The sequence below is a fragment of the Macaca thibetana genome, chromosome 11 (genome assembly GCF_024542745.1).
Source record: "Macaca thibetana thibetana isolate TM-01 chromosome 11, ASM2454274v1, whole genome shotgun sequence".
NCBI classification, from domain to species: Eukaryota; Metazoa; Chordata; class Mammalia; order Primates; family Cercopithecidae; genus Macaca; species Macaca thibetana.
Genome location: NC_065588.1, coordinates 50,733,856 through 50,761,604, shown reverse-complemented (window position 1 = coordinate 50,761,604; position 27,749 = coordinate 50,733,856). Strand labels below are relative to the sequence as shown.

Here is a 27,749-nt window from a genome sequence, read left to right as displayed (position 1 = left end):
TCACTCTGGAGGGAACCTAGGTATCCCACCCAACCCAAGGCCCATCGCCTCCCAAAGTACTTAGGCACCCCCGCCCGCCTCCCCCCGACTCCCCTTCCCACCCCATATCAGCCCAGAACCGGACTTCCCGCCCTCAGACTCAGCCCTTCCCGGGAACCCAGGCATCCTAGTTTCCAGCTTCGTCCATCACCTCACACCGTCTTCTACACGTCCTGTTCCCCCAGCCCTGGCCGCAGTGACACCGTAAACCCAGGAGGCCAGTAGGCAGCAAGAAGAAGGGCGGGAGGAAGCGGGAGGGGCCAGGACGCCCCCTCGCGGAGCCCTGAGTGCCCGTGTCCCCTCCTCCCGTCTTCACCTGCTGAGGGCCCCGCCCCCGCTCCGCCTCGGCCGGCCTCTGCTCCTCCCCGGCTCCTCCCCCCGTACCCCCAGCCCGGCCAGAACGGCCCCCGGGACAGAGCGACGCGGAACCCCGGGCGCCTGGGTCCCCAGCATGATCCTCGGTGAGTGGTCTCTGCGACTCCAGGCTCCCGGCTCCTGGGTTCCTCTCTGTGGGTCACCCACCGCCCCCCCCCATCTCCCGGCACCGCGGTGACTGCGGCCGCCCGTCAGCGACCGGTTCCCCCTCCCCCTTCATCTGGCTCCACATCTGGGGTCCCCTCTTCCCCTCTTCCCCAGGCTGCCGCTGCTCCGGGTAATCTAGGGAGTGGTAAAGCGGGAGGCAGAGCGGAGTGAGACCCCCGCCCCATAATTAGAACATTGCGTATTCATGAGGCTCATGAATATTATATACCAGTCTACGAGAGGCTGGGGGAGGGGGCTGGTCCTGGCTTGGTGGAGTTGGGGGAAAGGTTCTGACCCGTCTCCCGCCCCAGCGTCTTCCCCCACCCTTAGCTTAGACACTCCGACATCCTTCTGGGCCCAGGATAAGGGGGAAAGGAGGAAGTGGGGGGTGGAAGAAGAAGATGGTGGGTGTAGCTTCGAGGTGAGTGTGGTGGGAGGTGGGAACCTGAGGGCCGGAGATAAGAGGGCTGGGGAGCAGAGGGACTGGGGAGCAGAGGGGCTGGGGAGAAAAGGGGGTGGGGAAGATAGGGGGTGGGAAACTGTCCATCCAGGGCTCCTGCGGCTCAGAGCCTGTCTCCACAGCCATCCTGCCCCAACACGCCGAGACCTGCCCCTCTCTCTCCCTGCTCTAGCTGCCTGAGTCCCTCTTTCCTGACTTCCTTCTTCTCCCTCCACCCCTGCCTTGGGCCGGGGGCAGCAGGAGAGGGAGGGGCAATGGAGAGGGTAAGGATGGGGGATGGGAACTCCCGCTGGGCTCTGACAGCCCGTCAGCCACAGCCACCCCATCCTCATGACCTACATCAGGAAGGGAGCCCCAGGGGTGGGGGAGGAAAGGGCCTAGCTGTGCTCTGGACTCTGCATCAGCACCGGCTGCAGGCTCCTGCCCTCCACCCTTCCTCCACAATAGTCCACAGGCCTGCTCTGACCTCTGCCCTCTACCCTGGCTAGGCCGGTTTCTGGGATCTGTTTATGGTGGGAGCCCCCCAACCAGGCACAGACACCTGTGGTCTCCCTGCCCCCAGCTGAGGACACCTGGCTCCATGCTGGTACCCAGACGGCTTGACTGGCTCCTGCACTCATCCCTCTCCTGAGTCCCTCTGCTATTTGTCTTCCTTTCTTGCCTTCTTTCATTTCACTGCCTATCCCTGTTGACTACCTATTGTCCTTCTGCCCTTCCTCCATCTCTTTTTCTCTCCTCCTGTGTGTCCTCAGTCTCTCTCTCCTGTATGTCTCACCCCCTCCACCTGGCACTCCACCTATCTATTGAATGGATGACTGAACGAAGGCATGAATGACTGGTTGCCTGCCTCCTTCTCAAGAGCCTCTCCAGCAGGGGAAGTTATTACCCACTCTTCTATGAATACCACCCAGACGCTAGAGTGACCCCCACCAACACACATTGCACTCAGTCCCCCAGAGCACAGGCTCCACATTCCTCCAACCTGTGTGATCCCTGAACCCTGGCTCCACCCCGGGCATAGCCCGAGAGGCAGCATCGTGCTTGCCCAGAACAGGCTGGCATAAGCCGTGCTTTCCCTGGTCAGCAGGCCCTGAAAAGGACATCGTGGACCTGCTTGCTGGAGCCTGACCAAGACCCCAGCCACAGGAATAATTCCTGGGTCCACATTCTCTGAAACTGGACCACAGCCACGAGTGGGACCCTCACATCCCCCTGGAGGACACTGTAATTAATTCCCTCCTCATGCCAAGCTCACGGAGGGCAGGAACTCTGGCAAAGCCCACACACCTTAGCCCTCTTTGAGGAAGGAAGGAGAGAGGGAGGAAGCTGCCAGCCAGGGCTCAGGCCCCACCCCCAGGGACCCTACAAAGGTTTCAGTTCTGAACACTCAGGTCCTCTGAATCCGTATGCATGGTAGCCCTGGAGGGACCCTAAAACCTCCCTGCCCAGCATGTGACACCCAGCCAGCCTGCTCAAGATCTAGAGTCTGGGCCCCAGGTTTAAGATGGCAGTTCTGGGCTCAGGTTCCCTGTTCTAAGCCTTTCAATACCATCCTTTCCAACTGAGTCCCTGGTGCAGTAAGGGTAGGGGCGCATTGAAGGAGGCCCTTTCCAATCAAGTTGGGAAAGATTTCCCAGGGGCCTCCCTGCTCTCCCCTTCCCAGTCAACTCCTCCCTCTAGGCCCAGTCCCCACCTACATCCACCCTGGGGTTATTAGGCATGGTGTTTTGAGTAGTTGTTCATAATCATCCCCCTTGTCTCTTTCATCTTTGACTTCAAAGCCTTTCCAGTCCTCAGCCTGCCTCTTGCCAAGCTGGGGGAATTGAGGCAGAAGGGGGCACATATATGGCACTTGGTAAAAAAGACCCAGGGGTTCAACGCTTTCCTCCCACCCCGCCCTTAATTTTAGGCACTTCTAGGGAGGGAGACAAGGCCAAAGGGCCCGAAGGGAAAAAGAGATTAATCAGAGAAGAGATCACAATTTCTCCTTTGTCCCAAGTCTAATTCCCATTTTAACCCAGTACTGACCCTATGCTTTTTACCACCTTGGGCCCTAACTACTTGCACCTTTAACCCCAGTATCTCTCTCTGATCTTAATCTCATTCTGGCCCAGTCTTCCAACCAACACTAACCCACAGCCCTGTACTAACACCTTTCCTGGCTCCTATTCCTACCCAGATGCAGCCACTCCCTAAGCATTCTTTACCAACAGGGCTTGAGGCATGGGGCCCCACCTAAAATAGCCAAGGGGCTGGGGCTCCAGACCTGGCCCAAATTTCTGGGGAAGAGGGAAAGGAAAAAACCAATAGAGGAAGCCAGATGTGGCCTGGTTGAGGGTTAGTGCTGACAGGGCAACTTGAGCAGGATCAAAGTGCCCAGGGCTAAGTAGGGTGTGAAAATGGACAGATGGACATCCATCCAAGGGTCTGGAATTCACCCCCTCTAAATCGTGTTGGGAGCTTTCTTTAATAAAGCATTTAGCAATTCCTGATGAAGCTGGGTGGGGCTCTATCTGCTGGAGGTAATTACTCTAATAAGCTTCCCTCAAGAGTGGCCTGCCCCGGCCAGACCTCAGCTCCTCCCTGCCTTGCCTGACATGGGTGCCACACACACACACACACGCGCACACACACACACACACACTTACACACACTTCAGTTTGCTCTCCACCTCTTCTGCCAAACCTGCCTAGAGATTTTACCTAGCTAGAAGTCAAAAGCCCTGCATTTCCTACTCATTTCCTGCCTCCCCAGCCTTTCCTATATTCCTGCCTTTCCCCCCATCCCTTTCCAGATCTAGCCAGAAAAGTGGAGTGCTTGAAAGCCCTGTCTCTGGAACCAGACAGACAGGTTCACATCACTCACTAACTGTGACCTTGGCCAAATAACTCCCCTTCTGAGCCGACTGTCATCATCTATAAGACGAGGGTTCATTTATTCAGCAAATATTTATTGAGTTCTCACTGTGACATACCAGCATTTTACATGGAATTTGTTCAATCCTCTCAACAACTTGGTGAGGCAAGTAGTGTTTTCATTTGACAGATGAGAAATGAGACAGAGTCAGAGAACCTAGCTGCTCACCCAGCTAGTGAGTGGTGGGACCACCTACTGGGAGATTGTGTATGTAAAGTGCCTGGCCTATAGTAAAGCCTCAAAAAGCGGCAACTATTGTTAGCCTCAGAAAAAGAGGGGAGGGGCCTGAGGCCTGGGCTACCTGAAACCAAGAATCCTGTTTCTGCCCACCCGACCCAAAAGCTGCCATCTGTCTCTCTCGCCACCTCAGAATGGAGTGGACCCAGGAATCTGGGAAGGAGACAGTTTGTCTCCAGTTGCCCGCCCTGCTTCTTTCCCTCACTGTACCCTCATTTGACCCCTCTCTCCCACTCTCCTCCCCTCCCCCGCTCACCCAGGGCTCATGTCTGTGGAAAAGATGAGTTGCTAGCCATAGATAACTGAGTGGCTGCTACCTGTTTTCCTCTATTCCTCCTCTGGAGGAAAAATGAGGACTCCAACCTGAGGAAGTGCATGGAACTTGCTCTCCTCTTCCTCTCCTTGAACAAGATGGAAGAAGCCTGTGCTCAGATCTCTGCTTCAGTTAAATTCAAGCCCTTTGGGAGTAAGGTAGCACAGAGAAAGAATTTGCTATAGAGTCCAACAGATCTTGATCTATATCTCAGCTCTGATATTTACAGGCTGTGTGACATCAACCAAGTTTGTTAACCTCTCTGAGTCTCCATTTCCTCATAAGTCAAGTAGAAAAAATATTATCAGCTACTGCATTGAATCATGGCTACTTCATTGAGCTACTTCAGAGGTTAAATGTGATAATACTTGGAATTCATTACCTGGCACATAGTAGCCTCAAATTTTTTTCTGTGGCTTTTTCTGGAACTCTACTGTCTCCTCTTAAGATGGCTTCAAGAAGTGGGAGCCTAGAGAAATCTAGAACCTGGGAAAGGGTCAAGCCAAGCTTCAGCCTCTGGTGCTCTGGGGCAGGGCAAGTGCCAGCCCAAAACCAGCTGCTGGGGGTGGATGCTGGGTGCAGGGGACTCTGGGAGCACTCAGGTTTCTCTCACCATTCCTGATGCCGCCTGGGGCTCGTTAAGGCTGCCCTGGCCTTGGGTAACAGGCAGTAAGGGAGGGTGCAGCACAGAGGGGAGATGCCATGAGGGGACAGACCAGGAAGGGGAGATGGTCAAGCTGCCCCGTCGGTCTGTCTGTCCCTCTCTCTTCTCTTTTATCTTTCTTGCTGTCTCTGTTCTGTGTCTTTCAGTCTGTCTGCCCTAGTCTGTAGCCCTGTGTCCAGCTTTTCGGCAGTGTCTTTCTGTTTGTATGTCTGATTTCACTCTCTGACATCTCTCCATTGTTCTCTATCCTTTTATCTCTCAGTGTCACCGTCCCATTCCTCCGTCACCTATTCCTGCTGCTACCACTCTCCCATCCTCTCACTTTCATCTGTCGGTCTCGCTGTGTGTGTGTGTGCATGTGTCCTCTCTCCACCCCATCCCAAGTGTGTGTGTGTGTGTGTGTGTGTGTGTGTGTGTGTCCTCTCTCTACCCCATCCCAACCTTGAAGGTGACAGAGGAGGGAATAGACACAAAGCATACAGACCACCAGCTACTTAAGGGTCAAAACCAAGGATCTTACCCTGTCCTTCAGCCCTGAGAATTCTGAAGCCCAAGCTCCCAGTAGCCTTGACACCCCCTCTGTCTCAGTCACCCTGACCACCCACCCTGGCATGGGGTGAAAGAAACAGACCCCTCCAGACCTTTCTGGACCAGCTCCCTGCCCCCAGCTGTGCCTGAGCCCTCCCCACCCCCTCCCTCTCGCCTCAGATTCCCCTAATCCCTGCTCCCCTGCCCTCCCCTCTGCCCCACTTTTCCAGGATTCTGATTGGCTGATTCTACTGACTGGGCTGAGGGGGAGGGGGCTGGCAAGGGAGGGGGCAGAGGGCAGAACCAAGGGAAGGGGACGCTGTCAGGCCCAGGCCCCTGGGGGGCCAGGGCCAGGCCACTGCCTGGGGGCAGCAGGCACAAGAAACTAAAGGTATGAAAGGGGGTGGTCTCTATGGAGGGAACAGGAAGGGATCCTGGGGACCTTCTGCCCTAGTAAGGTCAAGGGAGGACGGGCCAAGCATGCAGCCTCCTCGGTTTGCCTTTGTTCTTGGGAACCCCTGTTGCTGTCAGGGGGTTACTGGAGCAGTGAAGGGTGGCCACAACTCCCCAACTGGTGCACAGCAGGGTCGCAGAAGGGAGCTGGGCCAGTGGAAGCCCAGAGGGGCTCTGAGGACCTTTGGGCTGCCCCTTTGGTGGGTTCCTCCCATGACTCTGAGAGGAGGAGGAAAAGGTTTCAGGAAAGGGTAGTTGAATGGCTGGCCTGGACTTTCATTTCCCCTTGGGGTCAGACCCAGGCATTCCCCACCCAGAGGCCAGGTTGAGGTTCCTCCTGCAGAACTGGACCTGTAGCTGAGCATTCCCGGTGAGACAAAAGGGCCTTGGGGAAGACTGAGGAAGGTTGGGAGAAGGGGCTCTGAGAATGGCCTCGGTAGTTCACCTCCCAGAGCAAAAACCACCCGCTACCTACCCCCACAGGTGTCAATAGTTAATTAAGAATTATAATTAGAAGCCGGGCACAGTGGCTTACGCCTGTAATCCAGCACTTTGGGAGGCCGAGGCGGGAGGATTACAAGATCAGGAGTTTGAAACCAGCCTGGCCAACATGGTGAAACCCCGTCTCTACGAAAAATACAAAAAAAATTAGCCAGGTGTGGTGGCGGGTGCCTGTAATCCCAGCTACTCGGGAGGCTGAGGCAGGAGAATCGCTTGAACCCATGAGGCAGAGGTTGCAGTGAGCCGAGATCGCGCCACTGCACTCAAGCCCGGCAACAGAGTGAGGCTGTGTCTCAAAAAAAAAAAAAAAAGAATTATAATTACAGCAAAATCTAATTCTAGGGCATCTGAGAGATTCAGCAGCCCCCTCCAAATCTAAGTCCCAATATCGCCCTCTGGTCAGTGGGATGAATCACCCACTTGACTGTCTTCTTCCTGGGGTGATACCAAGCTTTAGGATCCCCTGGGGGAAAGCAAAACCAGAAAAAGAGGGTGGCCAGGGGCTTGAGGCTGGGAGTCCTGCTGGTTCAGCAGGCAGCCTGCAGAAAAGGTATGGGCTCTTACTGGGTAATGTGCCTAGAGACTTTGGGGGAGGGAGGCTGGAAAAGGGGGAAGTGAAAACCACCCAGAAGGGAAGGACCAGTCTACATCCTCCCCCAGACCCACAGGGCACTGTGCTCCATTGCTCTGGAGCCAGCAGGGGAAGTGTGTACACTGTGCACTGGGGTGACACTTCTGAGTGTGGGGGCCCTGGTTAGGGAGTGGGACTGGCAGGTTTGGGTGGGGTTTCCAAGCTTTAATCTTCCTACTCCACAAAATGTTTTCTCTGCCCTTCAGGCAGCCTGAGCCGGGCAGGGCCCCTGCCTCTGCTACGGCAGCCCCCCATCATGCAGCCCCCGCTGGACCTCAAGCAGATCCTGCCCTTCCCACTCGAGCCGGCCCCTACCCTTGGCCTCTTCAGCAACTACAGCACCGTAAGTAGCAGCCTGCCTGCCTTCTCCATCCACTTGTGACCCGATCTTTCCCTCTCAGACCCACCTCTGCCCTCTTCTCCTGTTTCTAATTCTTTATCTCCTCTTATGACCCCATCTTCCTTAATTCTAGTTAATTTTGAGTACTGTGGGCCATCTGGTGTAGTGTTAACAACAATAATAATAGCTAATATTTGCTGAGATCTTGCTACGGGCCAGACACTGTGCTAAGTGTTTTATATGAATTATCCCATTTAGTCCTACAGTGAATCACCCTACCATCTAGAGAAGTAATGAGACTTAAATTGGTGGTAGTAACAGTAGGGAGGTAGGAGGGGTGTAGGTGCTGAATCCAGAAAGAGGGAATAAGCAAGAAAATAAGCATGTCTGTTTGTAAGTTTCACCTCTCTGGAGTCCACAGCTGGGTGGGTAGGATCAATGGGATAGGGCTTGGAGGACTGGCAAGATGGTCTAGATTTAATACAGTATGAAATAGGAAGGTGCTGTCTATTTGTGTGTTTGTTTGTTTGTTTGTTTGTTTGAGACGGAGTCTCGCTCTGTAGCCCAGGCTGGAGTGCAGTGGCCGGATCTCAGCTCACTGCAAGCTCCGCCTCCCGGGTTCACGCCATTCTCCTGCCTCAGCCTCCCGAGTAGCTGGGACTACAGGCGCTGCCACCTCGCCCGGCTATTTTTTGTATTTCTTAGTAGAGACAGGGTTTCACCGTGTTAGCCAGGATGGTCTCGATCTCCTGACCTCGTGATCCGCCCGTCTCGGCCTCCCAAAGTGCTGGGATTACAGGCTTGAGCCACCGCGCCCGGCCGGTGTTTGTTTGTTTTTATGAGACGGAGTCTTACTCTGTTGCCGAGGCTGGTGTGCAGCGGCACGACCTCGGCTCACTGCAACCTCCGCCTCCCGAGTTCACTGATTCTCCTGCCTCAGCCTCCTAAGTAGCTGGGATTACAGGCATGTGCCACCACACCTGGCTAATTTTTATATTTTTAGTAGAGATGGGTTTTCACCCTGTTGGCCAGGCTGGTCTCAAACTCCTGACCTCAGGTGATCCGCCTGCCTCAGCCTCCCAAAGTGCTGGGATTACAGGCATGAGCCACCATGCCCGGCCACCACTGTCTATTTTTGAGTAGGAGACTGACTTGGTAAGAGCAGCATTTGAGGAAAGTGAGTGGGGCAACTGGATGAAAGGGAACAGAGGCAGGAGGAAGGTGAACAGTTAGGAGGCTGTCCTAGCAATGCAGGCCCAAGGTAAGCCTCAAAAGCCAGACTGGGCTGGTGGCAGTGGCAGTATGAATGGAGAGAAAGGAAGAATGGGGGAGGTAATTCCAAGGAAATATTGACAGGTCATGGTGACCAGCTGGTGTTTGAGGGTGAGGGAGAAGAGAAGGCATGAGTCAAGGATGACTCCAGCATTCAGGTCTTTGTGACTGGATGGAAGTCACCATTGACAGAGGCAGAGGGTTGGAAAAGGAAGTTGGTCTCCAGTGAGGGTGATGAATTCCCTTTAGCATGTGGTGCTAAAGCTAAAGCTTTATCTATTTTTTTTTTTTTTTTTTTTTTTTTTTTTTTTTGAGACGGAGTCTTACTCTGTCTCTCAGGCTGGAGTGCAGTGGCATGATGATCTCGGCTCACTGCAACCTCTGCCTCCTGGGTTCAAGCCATTCTCCTGCCTCAGCCTGCCCAGTAGCTAGGATTACAGGCACGTACCACCATGCCCAGTTAATTTTTTTTTTTTTTTTTTTTTTTTTGAGACGGAGTCTCGCTCTGTCGCCCAGGCTGGAGTGCAGTGGCCGGATCTCAGCTCACTGCAAGCTCCGCCTCCCGGGTTTACGCCATTCTCCTGCCTCAGCCTCCGGAGTAGCTGGGACTACAGGTGCCCACCACCTCGCCCGGCTAGTTTTTTGTATTTTTTAGTAGAGACGGGGTTTCACCGGGTTAGCCAGGATGGTCTCGATCTCCTGACCTCGTGATCCGCCCGTCTCGGCCTCCCAAAGTGCTAGGATTACAGGCTTGAGCCGCGTAATCCTTAACTGCCCAGCCGCCCAGTTAATTTTTATATTTTTAGTAGAGACAGGGTTTCACCATCTTGACCAGGCTGGTCTCGAACTCCTGACCTTGTGATCCACCCGCCTCAGCCTCCCAAAGTGCTGGGATTACAGGCTTGAGCCACTGTGCCTGGCCTGTATGTTTTAAAAAATAATAATAAATTTTTTTTAAAAAAAGGATATGGTGATTTGGCATACCAGTAGGACATTGAGCCCAAAATGTCCTACAGATAGAATTTGAAGCCTGGAAGGTGGGCTAGAGCTAAAGGTTTGGGGAAAGTCAGCCTTATTCAACTTAAATAATCCACATCAAATCATATTTAGCCATAAACATGTATTGAGCATCGACTACACGCCAGGCACTGTAGCAGATGTTTCTATCTGCAATCTCATTTCACCTTCACAACAACCCAACAAGGTAGACATTATTATTCCATTTAATGAACGAAAAAGCAAAAACTAAGGCTCAGAGGGTTTAGTAATTTATATAAGTTGACACAGTATGTGCCTAAGGTATGATTTGAACCCATTGCATCTGGCTTCAAATAGAGTTATCATTCTACCACAGCTGCTCCCCCCAAACTCTTCCCAAAGAACCCAGACACATTTGCATTGCACTTTTAAGTTTTCAGACTGTTTTTTCATATCTCAACCATCAAAGAAACCTTGTGGGGTAGCTGTTATTGTCCTCATTTTACAGTTGAGAAAATTGAGTACTAACTATAAGCAAGGCATTGTTCTAGACACAACGGAGACATGAGGGTAAATATGAGACAGTCCTAAATTAAAGAACTTATATTCAGGGGAGAAAGATAGACAAGTACGTAGCAAAACAAGGGGAAAGTTATAAATATTGTGGCAGAGACCCTAACAAAAACTCAGTTTATGGATCACAAGGTCAGGAAATCGAGACCATCCTGGCTAACATGGTGAAACCCCGTCTCTACTAAAAATATATATTTTTTAAAAATAGCCTGGCATGGTGGCAGGTACCTGTAGTCCCAGCTACTTGGGAGGCTGAGGCAGGAGAGTGAACCCAGGAGGCAGAGCTTGCAGTGAGCCAAGATCACGCCACTGCACTCCAGCCTGGGCGACAGAGCAAGACTGCAACTCAAAAAAAAAAAAAAAATTTCAATTTAACAAAAAAAAAAATTTTTTTGAGTACCTACTATATGCTGAGTACTGTGCCTGGTGTCAGGGACACAGGACTCAGTTACCACACTTGGGGAGCTCCTAGTTTAGTAGGAAGGATAACAAGTTAACCCTATGCAGTGTGAGAAGAGCTGTGTCAGAGGCATTTTGCTTGCACGGAAGCCCAAGTGTCAAGAAAGACCTTCCTGGATATGGTGGGTCCTAAGGGACCAACCAGAGCTAGGCAGAAAAACAGAGAGCAGAGGAAAAAGGGATTTAACCTGGAGCAGGTGACATATAATTTGGGCTTTGAAGAATTATTGGCAAGAGTTTTAAAGTAGCCTTAGGGAACATTCCAGACTGAAGTAAGTAGCATGAACAAGGGCTAGAAAGGAGCATTTGAGAAAGTGCAAGATTGGATGTGATAGGTCATAAGATGGGGAGAATACTTCCCCCCATCTAAACACCTGACTTACACTTGACCTCAGATCTTAGCAACCCCATCAGTGTCCCTATTGTATAGATGAGGAAACACAGATGCAGAGAGGTTAAGTGAATTGTCCAAGGTCACAAAGCTACTTAGTTGATTGGATAATCCAGGGTTTCGACTCCTGCAGAGTTCATGCTCCACTGCCTCTAGCAGAGGTATTTAAAGCGATGAGCATGGATAAGCTTAAAGAGTTCAGCAGGGTGTTGAATTGCATCCTGCATCTGATTGGCAGAATTTAACTTGATGTTCCAAAGTACTGGCTGTGTGACCTTAGGCAAGTTATTTAACCATTCTGAACCTCAGTTTTACCAACTGTAGAATGGGATAGTTTTTTCTTTCTTTCTTTCTTTCTTTTTTTTTTTTTTTTTTTTTTTTTTTTAAGACAGAGACTTACTCTGTCCCCCAGGCTGGAGTGCAGTGGTGCAATCTCCACTCACTGCAACCTAAGCCTCCTGGGTTCAAGTAATTCGCCTGCCTCAGCCTCCTGAGGAGCTGGGGCTACAGGTGCACACCACCATGCCCAGCTAATTTTTGTATTTTTAGTAGAGACAGGGCTTCACCATGTTGGCCAGGATGGTCTCGATCTCTTGACCTTGTGATCTGCCCACCTCAGCCTCCCAAAGTGTTGGGATTATAGGCGTAAGCCACCGCGCCTGGCCAATTTTTGTATTTTTAGTAGAGATGGAGTTTTGCCATGTTGCCCAGGCTGAGAATGGGATAGTATTAACACCAACTCACAAGGTTGTGAGATCATATTACATAATCATAATGCCTATCACAAACTAAGTGCTCGATCAGTGTTAGCTACTATGATTATTATGCTATTGCTATTGTTTTTATTTAAGAGAGAAGTAAAGAGAGAAACATAGGATGGTCAAGGCCTTAGCCTTTGGGAACATGCAGAATTAGGCAGTGGGAACAGGAAGAGGCTTCAGCAAAGGAATGCAAAAGCCACTGGAGGGGGTGGGGAGGGAAATATGTTCCTGTAGAGTTGGAAAAGCCAAGGGAGAGAGTGTGGCGGGCTGCATCAATACTGTCAAATTCTGCAGGGGAATGAGGACTGCAGAAAAGCAGCAGACAGACCTGTGGAAGTACTGTGCAGCAGTTAAGTATGTGGCTTTGGAGTCAGACTGCCCAGGTTTAAATTCAAATCCCAGTTCAGCCACTTACTAGCTTATGACCTTGGGCAAATTATTTAACCTCTCAAAACCTTAGTTCCCTCATCTATAAAATGAAGATAATAATAGTACTTACTTCAAATAGTGGTTGTGAAGATTAAATTAGATAATCCATGCAAAGAGCTCAGTACAGAAGCTGGCACATTCCAAGGGCTCAATCAACATTAGATGGTGGTAGTGGTATTTTTTTTTTTTTTTTGAGACGGAGTCTCGCTCTGTTGCCCAGGCTGGAGTGCAGTGGCGCGATCTCGGCTCACTGCAAGCTCCGCCTCCTGGGTTCACGGTTCACGCCATTCTCCTGCCTCAGCCTCCTGAGTAGCTGGGACTACAGGCGCCCGCCACCGCGCCCGGCTAATTTTTTGTATTTTTAGTAGAGACGGGGTTTCACCGTGGTCTCTATCTCCTGACCTTGTGATCCGCCCGCCTCGGCCTCCCAAAGTGCTGGGATTACAGGCGTGAGCCACCGCGCCCGGCCCGGTGGTAGTGGTATTATTCATGACAGAGTCTCTCCTTCCCAGGGGACTGGCACCTCCCGCACTCTCTCCTACTTGGGCAGTTCGTACTCCTTAGACCTCTTCTGGAATTACTGTCTCCCCTCATTCTCCTCCCACTAACTCCACTGCTTCCCTCTGCCCTTGGACATCCCTCACTGTTTCCCAAAGCCACCCTCTCTCTAGATCCAGTCCCCTGCTTCACTAATCTCTCTGCCCTAGGTGGAATGGGAGAAGATGAGACCTAGAGATGAAAGACTGGAAATCCCAGGACCTGTCTAGACAGAACGAGGTGTCTGGGGGAGTGGGGCTGCTGGGCCCTACAGCCTCAGTCCCCCAATGCTGGCCCCACTGAACCGCCAGAGGGCAGCAGGTGCATGAAGCGTAGGCTTTCAGAGAGCCTGGTTCTCCGGCAGGTGGCGGGCGCGGGTAGGAGGTGGGAAGAAGTTAGGAACGACATCCCCAGTCTGAGGTCGCTTTTGCCCTGGGTGCCCTCAGCTCCACAATTTGGAAGAGTCTCTGAGAGAGCAATGCCTGACACCTGGGTACCTGGGCTCAGTTTCCCATCCCTAGGGAGGGAAGTGACTTGTAAAAGGGTAGCAGCATACGGGCCGCCTTTGCAGAGGAAGCCGGGGAAGGGTCGTCTGGGGACTCTGAAGACAGACTATCAGCAGGGGATCTAGGGAAGGTCGGGGCAAAAGGGGTGAAAGAAAGGAGAAATGTCTGAGTTGGTGGGGACCCCGGACCCAAGAAGGAGCCCCAGTGGAAGCAACGAGGTCATCTGGTCAATGCCCCTGCCGCGGGGCCAAGTGGCCTCTTCTCTTCCGAACAAGCTCTTTCCTAGGAGTGTCTGGATAATGGACATCCCCCTCTTTCCGCCCTAGCCCCCTTTCATTCCTCTTCAGCTCCCTGTCCCTGTCCCTGTCCCCGCCCCCGTCCTCGGCCCCGCCTCCGGGGCGGGCTCCGGCCCGGGCCAGCGCCGCCTCCCCTTCTCCCCGCCGGCCGGGCCGCACAGCCCCGAGCCGCCCGGGCAACGAGCGCCGCGTCCCTGGCCTGCCCGGCCCGGCCAGGCTCGGCCCCTCAGCCCGGGTCCGCTACCCCGGGCCATGGAGCCGCGGCCCCTAGGGTCTCGCAGGGTAAGCCACCCGGCCCCTCCTCTCTCCCTGACTCCCGCGGCTGCCGCAGCGCACCCCCACCCCGTCCCCGCCCGCCCCTGCGGGGCTGGCTACCTCTTCCTCTGCCTGGTCCTCGGGTTGTCCGGCCCATCCCCCACACCGGCGCGGCCCTAACCAATCTCGGGATCCCAGCTCATGCCCCCAGACTACTGCCACCATACTGGATACCCTCACCTCTGCTTCCCACATTCTCGGAGTCCCCCAAATCTTCAGACTTCCTGTCAGGTCCTACACCTGCCCTCCAATGACCACACTGATCAGATCCCTCCTCTCCAGCCCGGGCCCCTTCCCAGCATCCCTCCCCCACCAGCTTCCACCTGCTCTGTACATACCCCCTAGCTCCTTCTCTTTCCTATCTCAGTCCTTCCTCAGGTCTTCCCATCCCTGAGATTCTACCACCTTTCCCTTTTCATCTTAATTGTGGTGGGTGGGGAAGTGGGGTGCTCACACAAGGGGCAGCGGGTTCCATCAGATAAAGGGCAATGGAAGGAAATATAATCATAGCACCCCTCGTGTTCCTGATCTGGTTTCCCCCCTCCCTCTCCCTTGCCCTTCCTGATTCATTTTGCCCCAGCTTCAGGGAGCGGTTCCCCTTCATGTCTACTGTTGGAGGGCAGGTGGGAGGGGACTGTTTTATAGACCTTTCCAGGCTGTGTCCAAGCCAGCATGCCAGGGAAGAGGTTCTGGAGTGAGATGGGCTCTGGGAGGTGCTGGCCTTCACCCCTCCCCAGGGAGCCCTCATCTAGGTCACCGGGGCCTCCTGACCTTGGCCTGGAGCAGCACTTCAGTGGCTCACATTCCACCTGCGCAGGGATTGGGCCCAGGAGTCCTCACCTTCAGCCTGGTGTCTCCTTAGTTGCTGGAGGAGGGTGGGAAGCACCCACCTGACTCCACTGGTGCCCTCTTCCCCACTCCCCACTCCCACTCCTAGTTGGTGTTTGTGGACTTAAACCAGGGGAGGGGGTTGTGCAAGAGCTAAGGTTCTCACCCTGGAGGAAGGACCCAGGTAGGACAGAAACCATTCTCAGGGTATGGATGCTGGGATGGCCAGTCCACAAGTCATCCTCGGGGTCCTGTGTCCTCACCCCCTCTGGAAAGCAGGCTGGGATGATGAGACAGAGCATAGACGGAACCAGGAGACTGCTCTCCGCTTCCATCCCGCTCCTCTCTCCCTACTGTTTTCATCCAACTTGGGTTTCCTGGCCCAGACTGAGTTTCTGTTTGAATTCCCATTCCCCACCCAGCCTGTGAGGAAGCCCAGGGCTGAGGAGAACTCTGGAACAGAGTTGGGGGTCTCTAAATCGGAAGGACTAAGGCCTGGAGACTGGGAGCTGAGAGCAGCCGTCTGTCTCCCCTTTCTGATGAAAGCCTGTCTCCAATTTGGTCTGTCTGTCTTTCTGCCAAACACATCACACATTCACACCGATAAACACACAGCTGAAGATCACACCACCTGACCATTCATGGTGTCACCAAAGCCCCCAACGCAGAATGTTGATATATAAATGATGTACACACAGTACATGACACTTATTCACACTCCACCCATGCACAGATTGATCACAGCCTGCCTAACACACACAGACACACCCGTTCTCCTGTTTGGCTTTTCCTTGGATGTGACTGGGGCTTCTGAGAAGCTGAGGTAAAAAAGTGAGCCCTTAGAGAGGCTTCTTTCCAACCAAGAGTAGGCCAAGAGATTGACCTTGTTAGTCAGACCAGTTATCTGAACCCAGTCATGGTCCCTGCCTTCAGCGCTACCCAAATGGAGCAGAATGGATGAGGCCACCATCTATTTCACAGGGATACTAAAGCCCATTTCCTGACGTTAACCCCACCCAGCCAGTGAAACTACTGGGGAGAGGCAAAGGAGAGTCCAGAGGGCAGGGCTTTTCTGACTCTTACCACTTTCCCCCACTTCTTGTTCTCTCACCAGTGTCTCATTGGAAACCCTAAAGACCTGTCACAGAGACGGGCTCGGCTGAGGAGATAAAAATCCCAAGTCTCCAGCAACTATTTTTCACTTGATCCCTCCACCTGGAAGATAAGGTTTCAGTCCTAATTCTGTCCTATTCTTAGGAGAAAGCCCAGCCATCCCCCAATCTTCAGTCTCAGCTACATTCCAGTCTTGCTTCTCCCTAGCTTCCTAGAGGCCAAAAGGGAGGAGAACTGTTGAGGGAGGCAGTTTTCATGCCTCTGAGCCCCTGGTTTCATCCCCTGATAGTAGAAAGCCTCAGAGAAACTCCCATCCTCTCCCTTCCTCATGTGAACTCTTGGCAGGAGACTGCAAAGACATCTGCTGACCCAGGGTGGGGACAGGGATGGTTCCTAATCCCGCCCAGCCCCACAGCTCTGCCCTAGAAACCCTCATGATCAGGGAGAGAAGGTTCAGAAGATCCCTGGGTTGCCTTGGGCCAGCCCAGGTGCTTAGGTCCCCCCACTTAGTCCCCATGATTCACTAGGAGCTCCTACTCTCTCCTGAGTTCTTTTACTCCCTCTAGAAGTTGCTGCCTTTAAGAGGTCCAGAGAGGGAATGTGTTAGGGTGACCAGGGGCCCAGAGATGGGAGGCTGGGAACATCTGTCTCCTGGGACCAGAGGCTGGGCTTGGTGGTCGTCTTACCCCAGAGTGGAGGCCCAAAGGGTTCAGAGGCTTCAGCTGAAGGCCCTAGGATCTAGGGTGCTTTGGGACTTCATGTCAGAGGCCTCTGGTAGATTGGCTTCACTGTAGGAGATAAGTCAAGGCGACAGAGTTGGATGTTCATGGTATGATGGACCAAGGCAGGAGTCCAGGTTCAGATACCAGATCTGCTATTAACTCATGGTGTGACGTTGGGCAAACCACTTCTATGTTCTGTAAAATGGGAGCATTGGGCCAGTTATCGATCAGGTCCCTTTCAGTGCTATGAAGATTGGGCTAAGAGAGAAACAGAAGACTGAGGCTCAGAGCCCTCAGGCATATTAAGGGATAGAAATGGTCTGGGGACCTTGGTTCAACACAGATATCTGTGTTGGGGGAATGCTGGACATGAGCTTGCGCTAGGGTTCCCAGCTCACCCCGGTCTGCCTCCACAGATGGACCCTGTACAGAAGGCTGTGCTCTCCCACACTTTTGGGGGACCCTTGCTCAAGACCAAGCGCCCCGTCATTTCCTGTAATGTCTGTCAAATCCGCTTCAATTCTCAGGTAAGAAGCCAAGCTGCTCATCTACCCAATGGGTGGGGCAGGGGCAGCAGGGGACCTTGAGGGAGGGCAGAGGCTGGGTAAGAAGGCTTACTCTGGGTGAGGGACAGGGATTAAGGGATAGTAGGCAAAGAGCAGGGAATAGGGATACCGCAGGAAAGGCAGGGTCTTGTGGAAGGCACTGGAGAGGGACAAGACATTGCTGTGTATTTTGACATGAAGTAGATCAGTCCTCTAACGTTGATCCCTCCCTCCCTTGAGACTTGGGCATCCCTGGTTCAGAGCTTCTTGGAACATAGGTGGCCATCAGTGTCTGAGCAGGAGTGTGGCCTCTGGCCCACTGGTTCTTGGGCACGGGGCAGAGTTTGGTCATTGGCTCCCCCACAGAGCCTCTGTCCTCTTTGGCCTCTGCTAAACTCCTCCCTGGCCCACCCACTTCCCTCTAACTTTCTGGCTTCCTTCTCTCTCCACCCCATTTCCATTCTCCTCCCTCCAAATCACACACAAGGCCTGGCCCCTACTCTTATCCCATGGGGCTTTCCCCTGGGGAGAAGCTACCCAAAACCCAAAACCCAAACGTCCAGCCTCCCAGATTTCCTCCCTCTGAGGCTCCACTGGGACTCTGTGGAGTGTGTGCGGGTCTAGAGGGGACTTTGTGGGGTGCAGGTCCTGAGAGCTTTTGGAGAAAAACAGAGAGCCTCATTCTGCTGAGTACGGGAAAATAAAAGCATGTTCTGTTTCTCTACCCAGTACCCAGACACACACACACACACACACACACACACACACACACACACACACACTCTCTCTCTCTCTCTCTCTCTCTCTCTCATACTACTGGGCTCTGCACACCGCTACCCTACCTCTAGGCTGTCAATCTTCTTTTCCTGCCTATCCACACCTTTTATTTCTGCCCTTGTCTGGGTGACCCTGTGCCTCCAGGATTGTACATTCTTAGCGGGGGTATATATGGGAGTGGAGCAGGGTGGGGAGGGGAAGGCAGGACTAACCCAGCATTAGGCCTCTCCTTTCGCTTGGACCCCAGGCATCCTGTCTATCAACCCTGGCTCCACTCACTGGTGGATGGTGGAAGACTAGAGGGGCAGGGAGCCAAAAGCTGATAGCCCTTCCCTCTTTTTGCCCTACCCTCCCCTCCCCCATCAAATGGTTCTGTTTTGACAGCTGTCTCCACTGCTGTTTCTGTCCCCAGAGCTGGGCTTGGGGCCAGGGTCCTCCAGGGTGTCCACAGAGACTTCAGGGAAAATGAGACCAAGGGTGGAGTAGTCAGGACGGAGCCCAGGCATCAGGGATCCTGGGACTTCCAGCCTCAGGGTGAAAGCAGCAAAGGCTGGATCCTAGGGGCAGAGGACTTGGGCACATAGCCTTGGGATCTAAGAGGATGCTGACTGACTGGATTGCTAGGCCTCTCCCAATTTATAACTCTTCCATAGGTTTGTGGTCCCCCTCTCTCTACCAGGACTAGGTGAGGGGTCTGAGTCAGCAGCCAGGCCCTGGGTGTGGTGGTAGGGTGGAGTCTGAACTAGGTGGGGGCCTAGGTTCCCAGGGACTCAAGCTTGAGAAGCTAGTCTGAGCCCCAGGAATAACCAGGACTTATTGGCATGGGGCTTTATATCTCATTGGTGTACGGAAAAATTAACTGCAGCCTGCTGAGATCACCCAGGACTTGAGGGAGCTCTGTGGGGAGATCCGTCAGATGAAAGGTGATCTCAGATTCCATTTTCTTCCTCCATCCCTAAAGAGCCAGGCTGAGGCACACTACAAGGGTAACCGCCACGCCCGACGAGTCAAAGGCATTGAGGCCGCCAAGACCAGAGGCAGGGAGCCTGGCATCCGAGAACCTGGAGACCCAGCCCCCCCAGGCAGCACCCCAACAAATGGGGATGGTGTAGCACCCCGTCCAGGTGTGTCTGAATCCCCCCATATTCTTCAACTGATCTCTGTCTTCTCTCTTCTCTCCCCCTTTCCCAGAACTCTCCTCTGCTTCCATCTCTCTCTTCCTCAGTCCCTACACCCCCACCCCCACCCCCACCCAAGGTGAGTCCTGGAGCCAAGCACAGTGATGTAAAATTTCCATCCTGTCACCCTTACCCCCACCACAGCTCCTCTCAACAGAGTCCCCACTGTCTGTCCTCCCCACAGCCCAGTGACTCAGAGAGGGGCTAGGGTGAGGCCACCTGGCAAACATCCCCAAGAAAAAGAGAACCATCAAATCCAGAGAGAGGCCTTTTCATCTTAGGGAGAGGGGCAGGGAAGGGAATCAGAATATCTGAGTTCCTGCCCCACTGGGGCTCCCCTCAGGGAAGACAGAGAGTGCAAGAAACCTAGGAAACTCCCTGGATGATGTTGGGTAGTAGATCTTTTGACCTCCCTAGTCAGAGGTGTTTGTGTTTGTTTGTTTGTTTGTTTGTTTGTTTCTGGGAAATAGAGGAGTGAGACTAAGATCTTTGAGGTCTTTTCCAAGTTTACAAGATTCCTTTTTCCTCATGGCTGCTGACCATCCTCAGCCATACTTCCAGCCAAGAAACTGGAACAGGAATATTGAGATAGGAAGATATGAGCCACCCCCATCCTGGGATTACCACATCAGATGTCAATCATGGCCAATTCCAGAGAGACCTAACATCTCCATCCTTATCCTTGCCTGGCCTTCCTGCCCCACCCTAAGAAGAATGAGAAACAAACATCTGTACTACCAGATTGGAAACCAGGCCCCCATTCTCAATAAACACACACACACACACACACACACACACACACAAAAACCCCTCAGGGATGCACAGAGAGAGTGAGTGGGCAGGTGGGGAAACTGAGTTCTGTTTTTTGTTTTTTGTTTGTTTTTTGAGACGGAGTCTCACTCTGTCTCCAGGCTGGAGTGCAGTGACACAATCTCAGCTCACTGCAATCTCCACCTCCTGGGCTCAAGCGATTCTCCTGCCTCAGCCTCCTGAGTAGCTGGGATTACAGACACCCGCCACCTCGCCCGGGTAATTTTTGTATTTTTAGTATAGAAAGGGTTTCACCATGTTGCCCAGGCTGGTCTCAAACTCCTGACCTCAAGAGATCCACCCACCTCCGCCTCCCAAAGTGCTGGGATCACAGGCGTGAGCCACCGTCCCGGCCATGGGAAGCTGAGTTCTAATTGTTCTTTGGCTGCTTCTTAGCCTGATCATCTTGGGTTAGTTTGTTAACACCTCTGTAAAATGGAGAGGAAGAGGATGATGATGATGGTGATGATGGTGATCGCTAACATTTCTTGAACAGCACTTCACACGTATTATCTCATGTAGTTCCTACAGTATCTGAGGATATAGGCAGGATAACTATACCTGCCCTGCTTTATAAACCATGAAGTCCTGTCCAGACTGAGATGTGGATGTGCTATCTGGATTGGGATGGAGGTGAAGAATGTCAGAAAAAAGTAAGAGAAATAAGGGGAAGGACATAGAATGAACAAGCAAATGGGTACCTGGAGGGGTGAGGAGTTCCCCTCCCACAAGCTCCCCACCCCCACTGCCAGCCTCGCCATGACCCGGAAACTGGATCAGCTGCTGGAGCAAGAATGGGAGCGCTAGAGTTTCCCCTGTACAGAGGCCAGAACCCAGCACTGAGGCCTAGGGCCTGTGCATCTTTAATCAAGCCATGAATTATAGAGCAGCCTGCATCCCTGTTTCTTCCCTCTCCGGTTCTGCTGTTTCTGTTTCCCTTTTGCCATGCCTGTGTTTCTCTCTCCAGACCTTTCCTCACCCTGCCTCTGCCCCTTCCTAGGGCTCTTTCGTGTACTTCCTGGGGGCTGGGCAAGACTCCGGGAAGGGGCTGTCCTGGCAGGAAGCCCAGACTGGCTGGCAGGCCACTGAGGGCTATATCCTTGTTCCATGCCTCTCCCCCTGGCTGGGCTTGCTGCCAGCTTCACCCTGAAGGTAGGCTGGTGAGGCTGGACCCCTTGGCCATTCCCAGCTAATGGAGAATGAGCCAAGCATTGGAGTTTCACACCCAGCCTGCGGCAGCTGGACCACATCTGGCTCTGGACCAGGACATGAGAGCATGCATGTTGTAACAGGGTGGGGACTCCTGGTCTCTTGCCCTCCAGGAAATCGGGGGGGGGACTCTTCCACATGAAGAGTCTTCTCCAAGAGCCATCTAGGGTGATCCCCATGTTTCTCCCCCAACAACAGTTTCCATGGAGAATGGACTGGGGCCAGCCCCAGGATCCCCAGAGAAACAGCCTGGCTCCCCATCCCCTCCCAGCATTCCGGAGACTGGTCAGGGTGTAACCAAGGGTGAAGGGGGGACTCCAGCCCCAGCTTCCTTGCCTGGGGGTAGCAAGGAAGAGGAGGAGAAAGCCAAGCGGCTGCTCTACTGTGCTCTGTGCAAGGTGGCTGTGAACTCCCTGTCCCAGCTTGAGGCACATAACAAAGGTATGGACTCCCCTGCCCCCACCCAGACTCTCCTGTCCTCAGGCCACCCCTGCCTCTACATCCTAATGCTCCTGGCTTCCAACATCCCTAGACCATCTAAGACCTATCAGCCTATCTGCCTATCTCCTTCTCCAGCCCTCTCCCCCGTTCCTTAGCCCTTTACTTCCTCAGCTCCCCCTTCCACCTTACTCCTTACCTATGACTCTCTCCTGATCCACCTGTTTGGGAGGGTCCCAAGGAGCTTGGAAAGAACCCACACTGCGCCCACCCCTTCCCCCTCATATTGTAACTGGGAATGTGCAGATTTGAGGCCCAGTAGGCCTGGATAATTTTTCTTCCACCCCTTACCTCCTGCCCTCTCTGGGCTCCAGGTACTAAGCACAAGACAATTCTGGAGGCCCGAAGTGGGCTGGGGCCCATCAAAGCTTACCCTAGGCTGGGGCCTCCCACCCCGGGGGAACCAGAGGCTCCTGCCCAGGACCGAACTTTCCACTGTGAGATCTGCAATGTCAAGGTCAACTCGGAGGTCCAACTGAAACAGGTGGGTCTAAGGCCCTTCCCAGAAATTCTGGGAAGCTCCACCCTCTAAGTGGGGAAGGAGAGCAAGGAGCTTGAGTAAAGGCCTTTCTTCAGGGTTTTCCCCAGGGGGCCAGATGGGAGGGGCCCGGTGCTTGGAGCTTGATTATACCCCCTTGCTGTTGCCCCTTTCCGGGAGCTCACAGCCCCCTACCCACTGGTCTCTGCAGCACATCTCCAGCCGGCGGCACCGAGACGGAGTGGCCGGGAAGCCCAACCCACTACTGAGCCGTCACAAGAAGTCTAGGGGCGCCGGGGAGCTGGCGGTGAGGCCTGGATGCTGGGGAATTCGGCAATGGGAGGGCGCGGGTGGGGAGGAGAGAGGGACGCGGGCTTTGCCCAGGGAGAGGCGTGGTTTGCAGGACCGCTGGGTGACTTCTCTCTTCCTCCACCTTTCGCCCGCTTCAGGGCACGCTGACTTTCTCCAAGGAGCTGCCCAAGTCCCTGGCGGGCGGCCTTCTCCCCAGCCCCCTGGCGGTGGCTGCAGTGATGGCAGCGGCAGCGGGCTCGCCGCTGTCCCTGCGCCCGGCTCCAGCCGCACCTCTTCTCCAGGGACCGCCGATCACTCACCCTCTGCTTCACCCGGCCCCCGGACCCATCCGAACTGCGCACGGACCCATCCTCTTCTCCCCCTACTGACCTCAACCCTGAACCCCTCCCATTCAACTCCCCACCTCCAGCCGGGACCCAGGCCTCCGGGCTCCCAGCCCGCCTCTCCTCCCGGCACTCCCTAAATGATCTCTCCTTCCCCCCCCACCCCGAGATACGGGGTTCCAGGAAAGGGGAGGGGTAGCGGGGGAGGGGGGCTTCAGAAGGGGGGGAACACCCCAGATCTCAGGGAACCCCGCCCCCTGCCTTTCCCTCTCCCCTAGAAAAGGGGGGGCCGTCTCACCCCCGAGCCCCCTTGGAGACACCCCCCCTCCCAAAAGCCATGTCCATCCAGCCCTTCCCCCCCAAACCTAGCACAAAACGGGGTTCACAAGCCATGGTGGGGGTCCGGGGGGACAGAAATGGATTTTCTTGGCAATAAGCGGACTCTGGGACTCCGGCCCCCTACCCCAAACTGAAGCGCTTCCGTGAACACCCCCGTCCTCCGTAGGGGGAGGGGAGCAGGCGGGATCCTGGGTCCCTCATAAGCACTTTGGTTTTACCGCCTGCAACCTCACTGTGCCCGCCCCGCACCATGCCCCAGCCCCAGGTCTAGCAGGGCCCATCGCAGGGGGCAGCACTTGGGGGCATCTCCGGCACTTGGGTGGGACCAAGGAGATGCCACCATAGACCTTTCCCTTGCCTTCTTCCTCCCTAGTCCGGGTTCCATTCTTTTCACCAGCACCCATCGCCCAAGGGGTACCGAGGGGGGCAAGGGGTGTCCAGTCCAAGCCCACCCCCGCCTCGCCTTCCGCAAAACTGTGAGCAAAAAGCAATAGAAGCCTCGCCCCCGCCCCTCCCCTTCCGCAGAATTCGCCGAGTCTGTAGCCTCCCCGATCCCAGTTCCTAGACCTCATGGCTGTCCCCTCCCACCAGTCACCTCCACTGCACAACCCGGGCGGGGGTGTGACACCCCGCCCCCGCCCCCGACTCCGTGGTTTCCGTATCGTCAACCCTTCAGCCGCCGACCCGGGAGGGGTCCGGCCTACACTGGTCTTCCCCTTCCCATCAACTCTTTCTGCTTGACAATGTAGCAACCCCGGCCCCCCACCCACGGTCCTCCCCTTTTTGCTCTCCCCGACAATAAAGTCTGAATTTGTTCTGCCCTCCGCCCCTGGATCAGACTCTGTATTTGCCCGCTGTTTGGGGAGCAATTCTATCGGGAAATGTATCTGTATGCGACCGGCACAGAGAGAGGAAAGGGCGCGAGAAGGAGGAGGAAAAAGGAAATCGGGGGTGGGGGGAGGCAAAATACGAGGCTTGTGCAAAGTGAGCAGAGGCTCCCCATCCCACCCACCCCCACTTTCGTCCAGCTCGTGTAAACTTGGCCTGGGGGATCATTTCGAGTCCAAGTCTGGGACTGCAGCTGCAGCTGTTGAGAATTTGCCACAACTCCACAAGGCGGCGCCAACGACCCGGAAAAGGAGTCTAAGCCCGAGGCTAAGCCGCTCCTGCAATGTGTCTCGAGATTCCACGCAGATGGGTCTCGAGTCTGTCTTAGACAAAGAAAAGAATCCAGGCTTTTGTGTGTCTGGTGGGAAACCCACGCCAGCGAGACTCAAGGCACAGGAAGAAAGGGGGGCAGAGACTGGGGGTCTGAGCTCTAGGCTCTGGCCCCACATAAATAGTGACCTTGAGTCAGTCCTTGCCCTCTCTGCACCTCAGTATCGCAGTCTTCAAAATGAGGAGACTTGAGTCTTTTAAAGGTTCATTAAGATCTCATGTATCCAAGACTGAAGAACTGACACTGTGCCATTTACAGATATACTAGAATACCTTCTCAACTGGCCCCTTAAATAGTCTGTGAGACAAGGAAACACTGTTCAGCTGTCTCTCACATGGTGTGTGAGGAAAATGGTCTCTCCGTTATCCTCAAAATTTGGATCAACCATACACTCTCAAGAGCAGCCAGTAATCCTGACCCCCTCTATCCCTACTGAGTGGCAGGAAGTTCAAACAAAAAGCCCAAACCAAAACCCAGAATCTATGTGAGGTCCTCCTGACTTTCATCTCTGCTCACTTCCCCCTCTCTACCCACTTTCCAGTCTTGCAGAAGAAAGGAGGAGGGAAGTTGGGATGATGTCTGTTAAACAGGAAGAAGAGGGGAATGGGGGCCTCCTGGGTTTGTCAACTGTGAAGTTGAAAGGTGGGTGTTCACTGTGGGTTCAGAATTGGAACCCAGTAAGGAGTGTTTTGGTATTTGTTTTCATGTCTGTTTTCAGGTAAATCTAGCTTTAAAAGGGGTGGGAGGATTCAGAAGGATGAGGAACAAGAGAGGCCCTATAGAAGAGTGGGTAAAGAAAAGCAGTGGCTGGGTCACATGTGGGGAAGGAGATAGGGACTGGAAGAAATTGGGATTAGAGAGTCTGGGATACTAGCATACCCCACAAGTACCTCAAGTCTGCTAGTTTAAAACTGAATTCAAACTAGCCGGGCGTGGTGGCGGGCGCCTGTAGTCTCAGCTACTTGGGAGGCTGAGGCGGGAGAATGGCGTGAACCCGGGAGGCGGAGCTTGCAGTGAGCCGAGATCACGCCACTGCACTCCAGCCTGGGAGACACAGCGAGACTCCGTCTCAAAAAAAAAAAAAAAAAAAAAAAAAAAAAAAAAAAAAAAAAACTGAATTCATTATTTACCCCTTTCCCTAAGCCTGCTCCTCCTCCCACATTTCCTTTTTTTTTTTTTTTTTTTTTTTTTTTGAGGCAGAGTCTCGCTCTGTCACCCAAGCTGGAGTGCAGTGGCGCGATCTTGGCTCACTGCAAGCTCCATCTCCTGGGTTCACGCCATTCTCCTGCCTCAGCCTCCGAAGTAGCTGGGACTACAGGTGCCCGCTACCATGCCTGGCTAATTTTTTGTATTTTTAGTAGAGATGAGGTTCCACCGTGTTAGCCAGGATGGTCTCGATCTCCTGACCTCCTGATCCGCCTACTTCAGCTTCCCAAAGTGCTGGGATTACAGGCGTGAGCCACCACGCCCGGCCACATTTCCTATCTTATTAAGAGCACCATCATCCCTCTGGAAAGCAGAAAGTTATCCTACTTCCTCCTTCTTCCTAACACTTCATCCAATGAATCACTAAATAAGTCCTATTTGACCTCCTAACAACATACGGATCCTTATCATTTCTTCATTCCCACAACCACTGCCCTAACCAGGACTGGCTCCATAATTTGTGGAACCCAGTGCAAAATGAAAAAGCAGGGCCCCTTATTCAAAAAGTATTGTATTGGCCGGGCACTGTGGCTCACGCCTGTAATCCCAGCACTTTGGGAAGCCGAGGAGGGCGGATCGCAAGGTCAGGAGATCGAGACCATGGTGAAACCCCGTCTCTACTAAAAATAAAAAAAATTAGCCAGGCGTGGTGGCTCAAGCCTGTAATCCCAGCACTTTGGGAGGCCGAGACGGGCGGATCACGAGGTCAGGAGATCGAGACCATCCTGTCTAACACGGTGAAACCCCGTCTCTACTAAAAATACAAAAAACTAGCTGGGCGTAGTGGCGGGCGCCTGTAGTCCCAGCTACTCGGGAGGCTGAGGCAGGAGAATGGCGAGAACCCGGGAGGCGGAGCTTGCAGTGAGCCGAGATGGCGCCACCGCACTCCAAGCTGGGCGACTGAGCAAGACTCTGTCTCAAAAAAAAAAAAAAAAAAAAAAAAATACAAAAAATTAGCCAGGCGCGGTGGCGGGGGCCTGTAGTCCCATCTACTCAGTAGGCTGATGCAGGAGAATGGCGTGAACCTGAGAGGTGGAGCTTGCAGTGAGCCGAGATGGCGCCACTGCACTCCAGCCTGGGGGACAGAGCAAGACTCCATCTCAAAAAAAAAAAAAAGTATAGTATTAAAAATTTAGCCGGGCGCGGTGGCTCAAACCTGTAATCCCAGCACTTTGGGAGGCCAAGACAGGCAGATCACAAGATCAGGAGATCGAGACCATCCTGGCTAACACGGTGAAACCCCGTCTCTACTAAAAAAATACAAAAAAAAAACTAGCCGAGCGAGGTGGCGGGCGCCTGTAGTCCCAGCTACTCGGGAAGCTGAGGCAGGAGAATGGCGTAAACCCAGGAAGCAGAGCTTGCAGGGAGTTGAGATACGGCCACTGCACTCCAGCCTGGGCGACAGAGCGAGACTCTGTCTCAAAAAAAAAAAAAAAAAAAAAAAAAAAGAATTTAAAGACAGTGATTGACAAGCATTGAACCAAGTACCAGTCCCTTCAAACTGCAAGACCCTATGCAATTATACAGGTGGTCTGGCCCTAACTTAGGCCCGTTCTATCTCTTGTCTGAACTAGTGCCTCTTTAACCATTTCGCTCACTCCCAGCCTGCATGCCTTCATTCCTAACAGCAATCTCAGTGCAAATCTCACCAACTCCTTCAGCATGAAACCAGCTCCATAGCACAATACACAAGGTCCCCCTTGACCCTGCCTGCTCAACTCTCCAAGCTCTTCTCTGTTGCTCTCTACCTCATGCCCTTTGTTGGCTTCTACCTGAACCTCTGCGCCTCTACACATACTGTTCTCTTTGTCTAGAATGTTCTTCTACTTATCTCCCAAAAAACTCTCCTGTTCATCATTCAAAATGCAGCTCAGTTACCTCTCTCTGAACCCTTTCTCACCTCCTCCTTAATAGTATGCTCCTTTTCTCTAAGCCTCTGATATATAGTTCTGGGTTGTTTTGTTTTGTTTTGTTTTTTGAGAAAGAGTTTTTGCTCTGTTGCCCAGGCTGGAGTGCAGTGGTGCAATCTTGGCTCACTGCAACCTCCGCCTCCCAGGTTCAAGAGATTCTC

General features: G+C 53.4%; 2 protein-coding genes across 5 annotated transcripts in view; one reads left to right on the top strand and one right to left on the bottom strand.

The window, feature by feature from the left end:
• PDE1B (phosphodiesterase 1B) overlaps nt 1-27,749 on the bottom strand; it is a 292,990-nt gene that overhangs the window by 191,946 nt on the left and 73,295 nt on the right. The window lies entirely within an intron of this gene.
• Nucleotides 377-23,902, top strand: ZNF385A (zinc finger protein 385A). Of its 4 annotated transcripts, none has more exons than XM_050748933.1 (8): nt 377-500; nt 7,471-7,607; nt 17,201-17,311; nt 19,068-19,230; nt 21,502-21,744; nt 22,116-22,285; nt 22,491-22,586; nt 22,729-23,902. In XM_050748933.1, the coding sequence occupies exons 1-8, from the start codon at nt 491-493 to the stop codon at nt 22,957-22,959; spliced, it is 1,161 nt and encodes a 386-aa protein (XP_050604890.1). In that variant the 5' UTR covers nt 377-490; the 3' UTR covers nt 22,960-23,902. The 4 variants fall into 4 exon arrangements, with proteins under 4 accessions (XP_050604890.1, XP_050604892.1, XP_050604891.1 ...); XM_050748935.1 differs by lacking the exon at nt 377-500 and adding an exon at nt 937-982; XM_050748934.1 differs by lacking the exon at nt 377-500 and adding an exon at nt 5,918-6,070.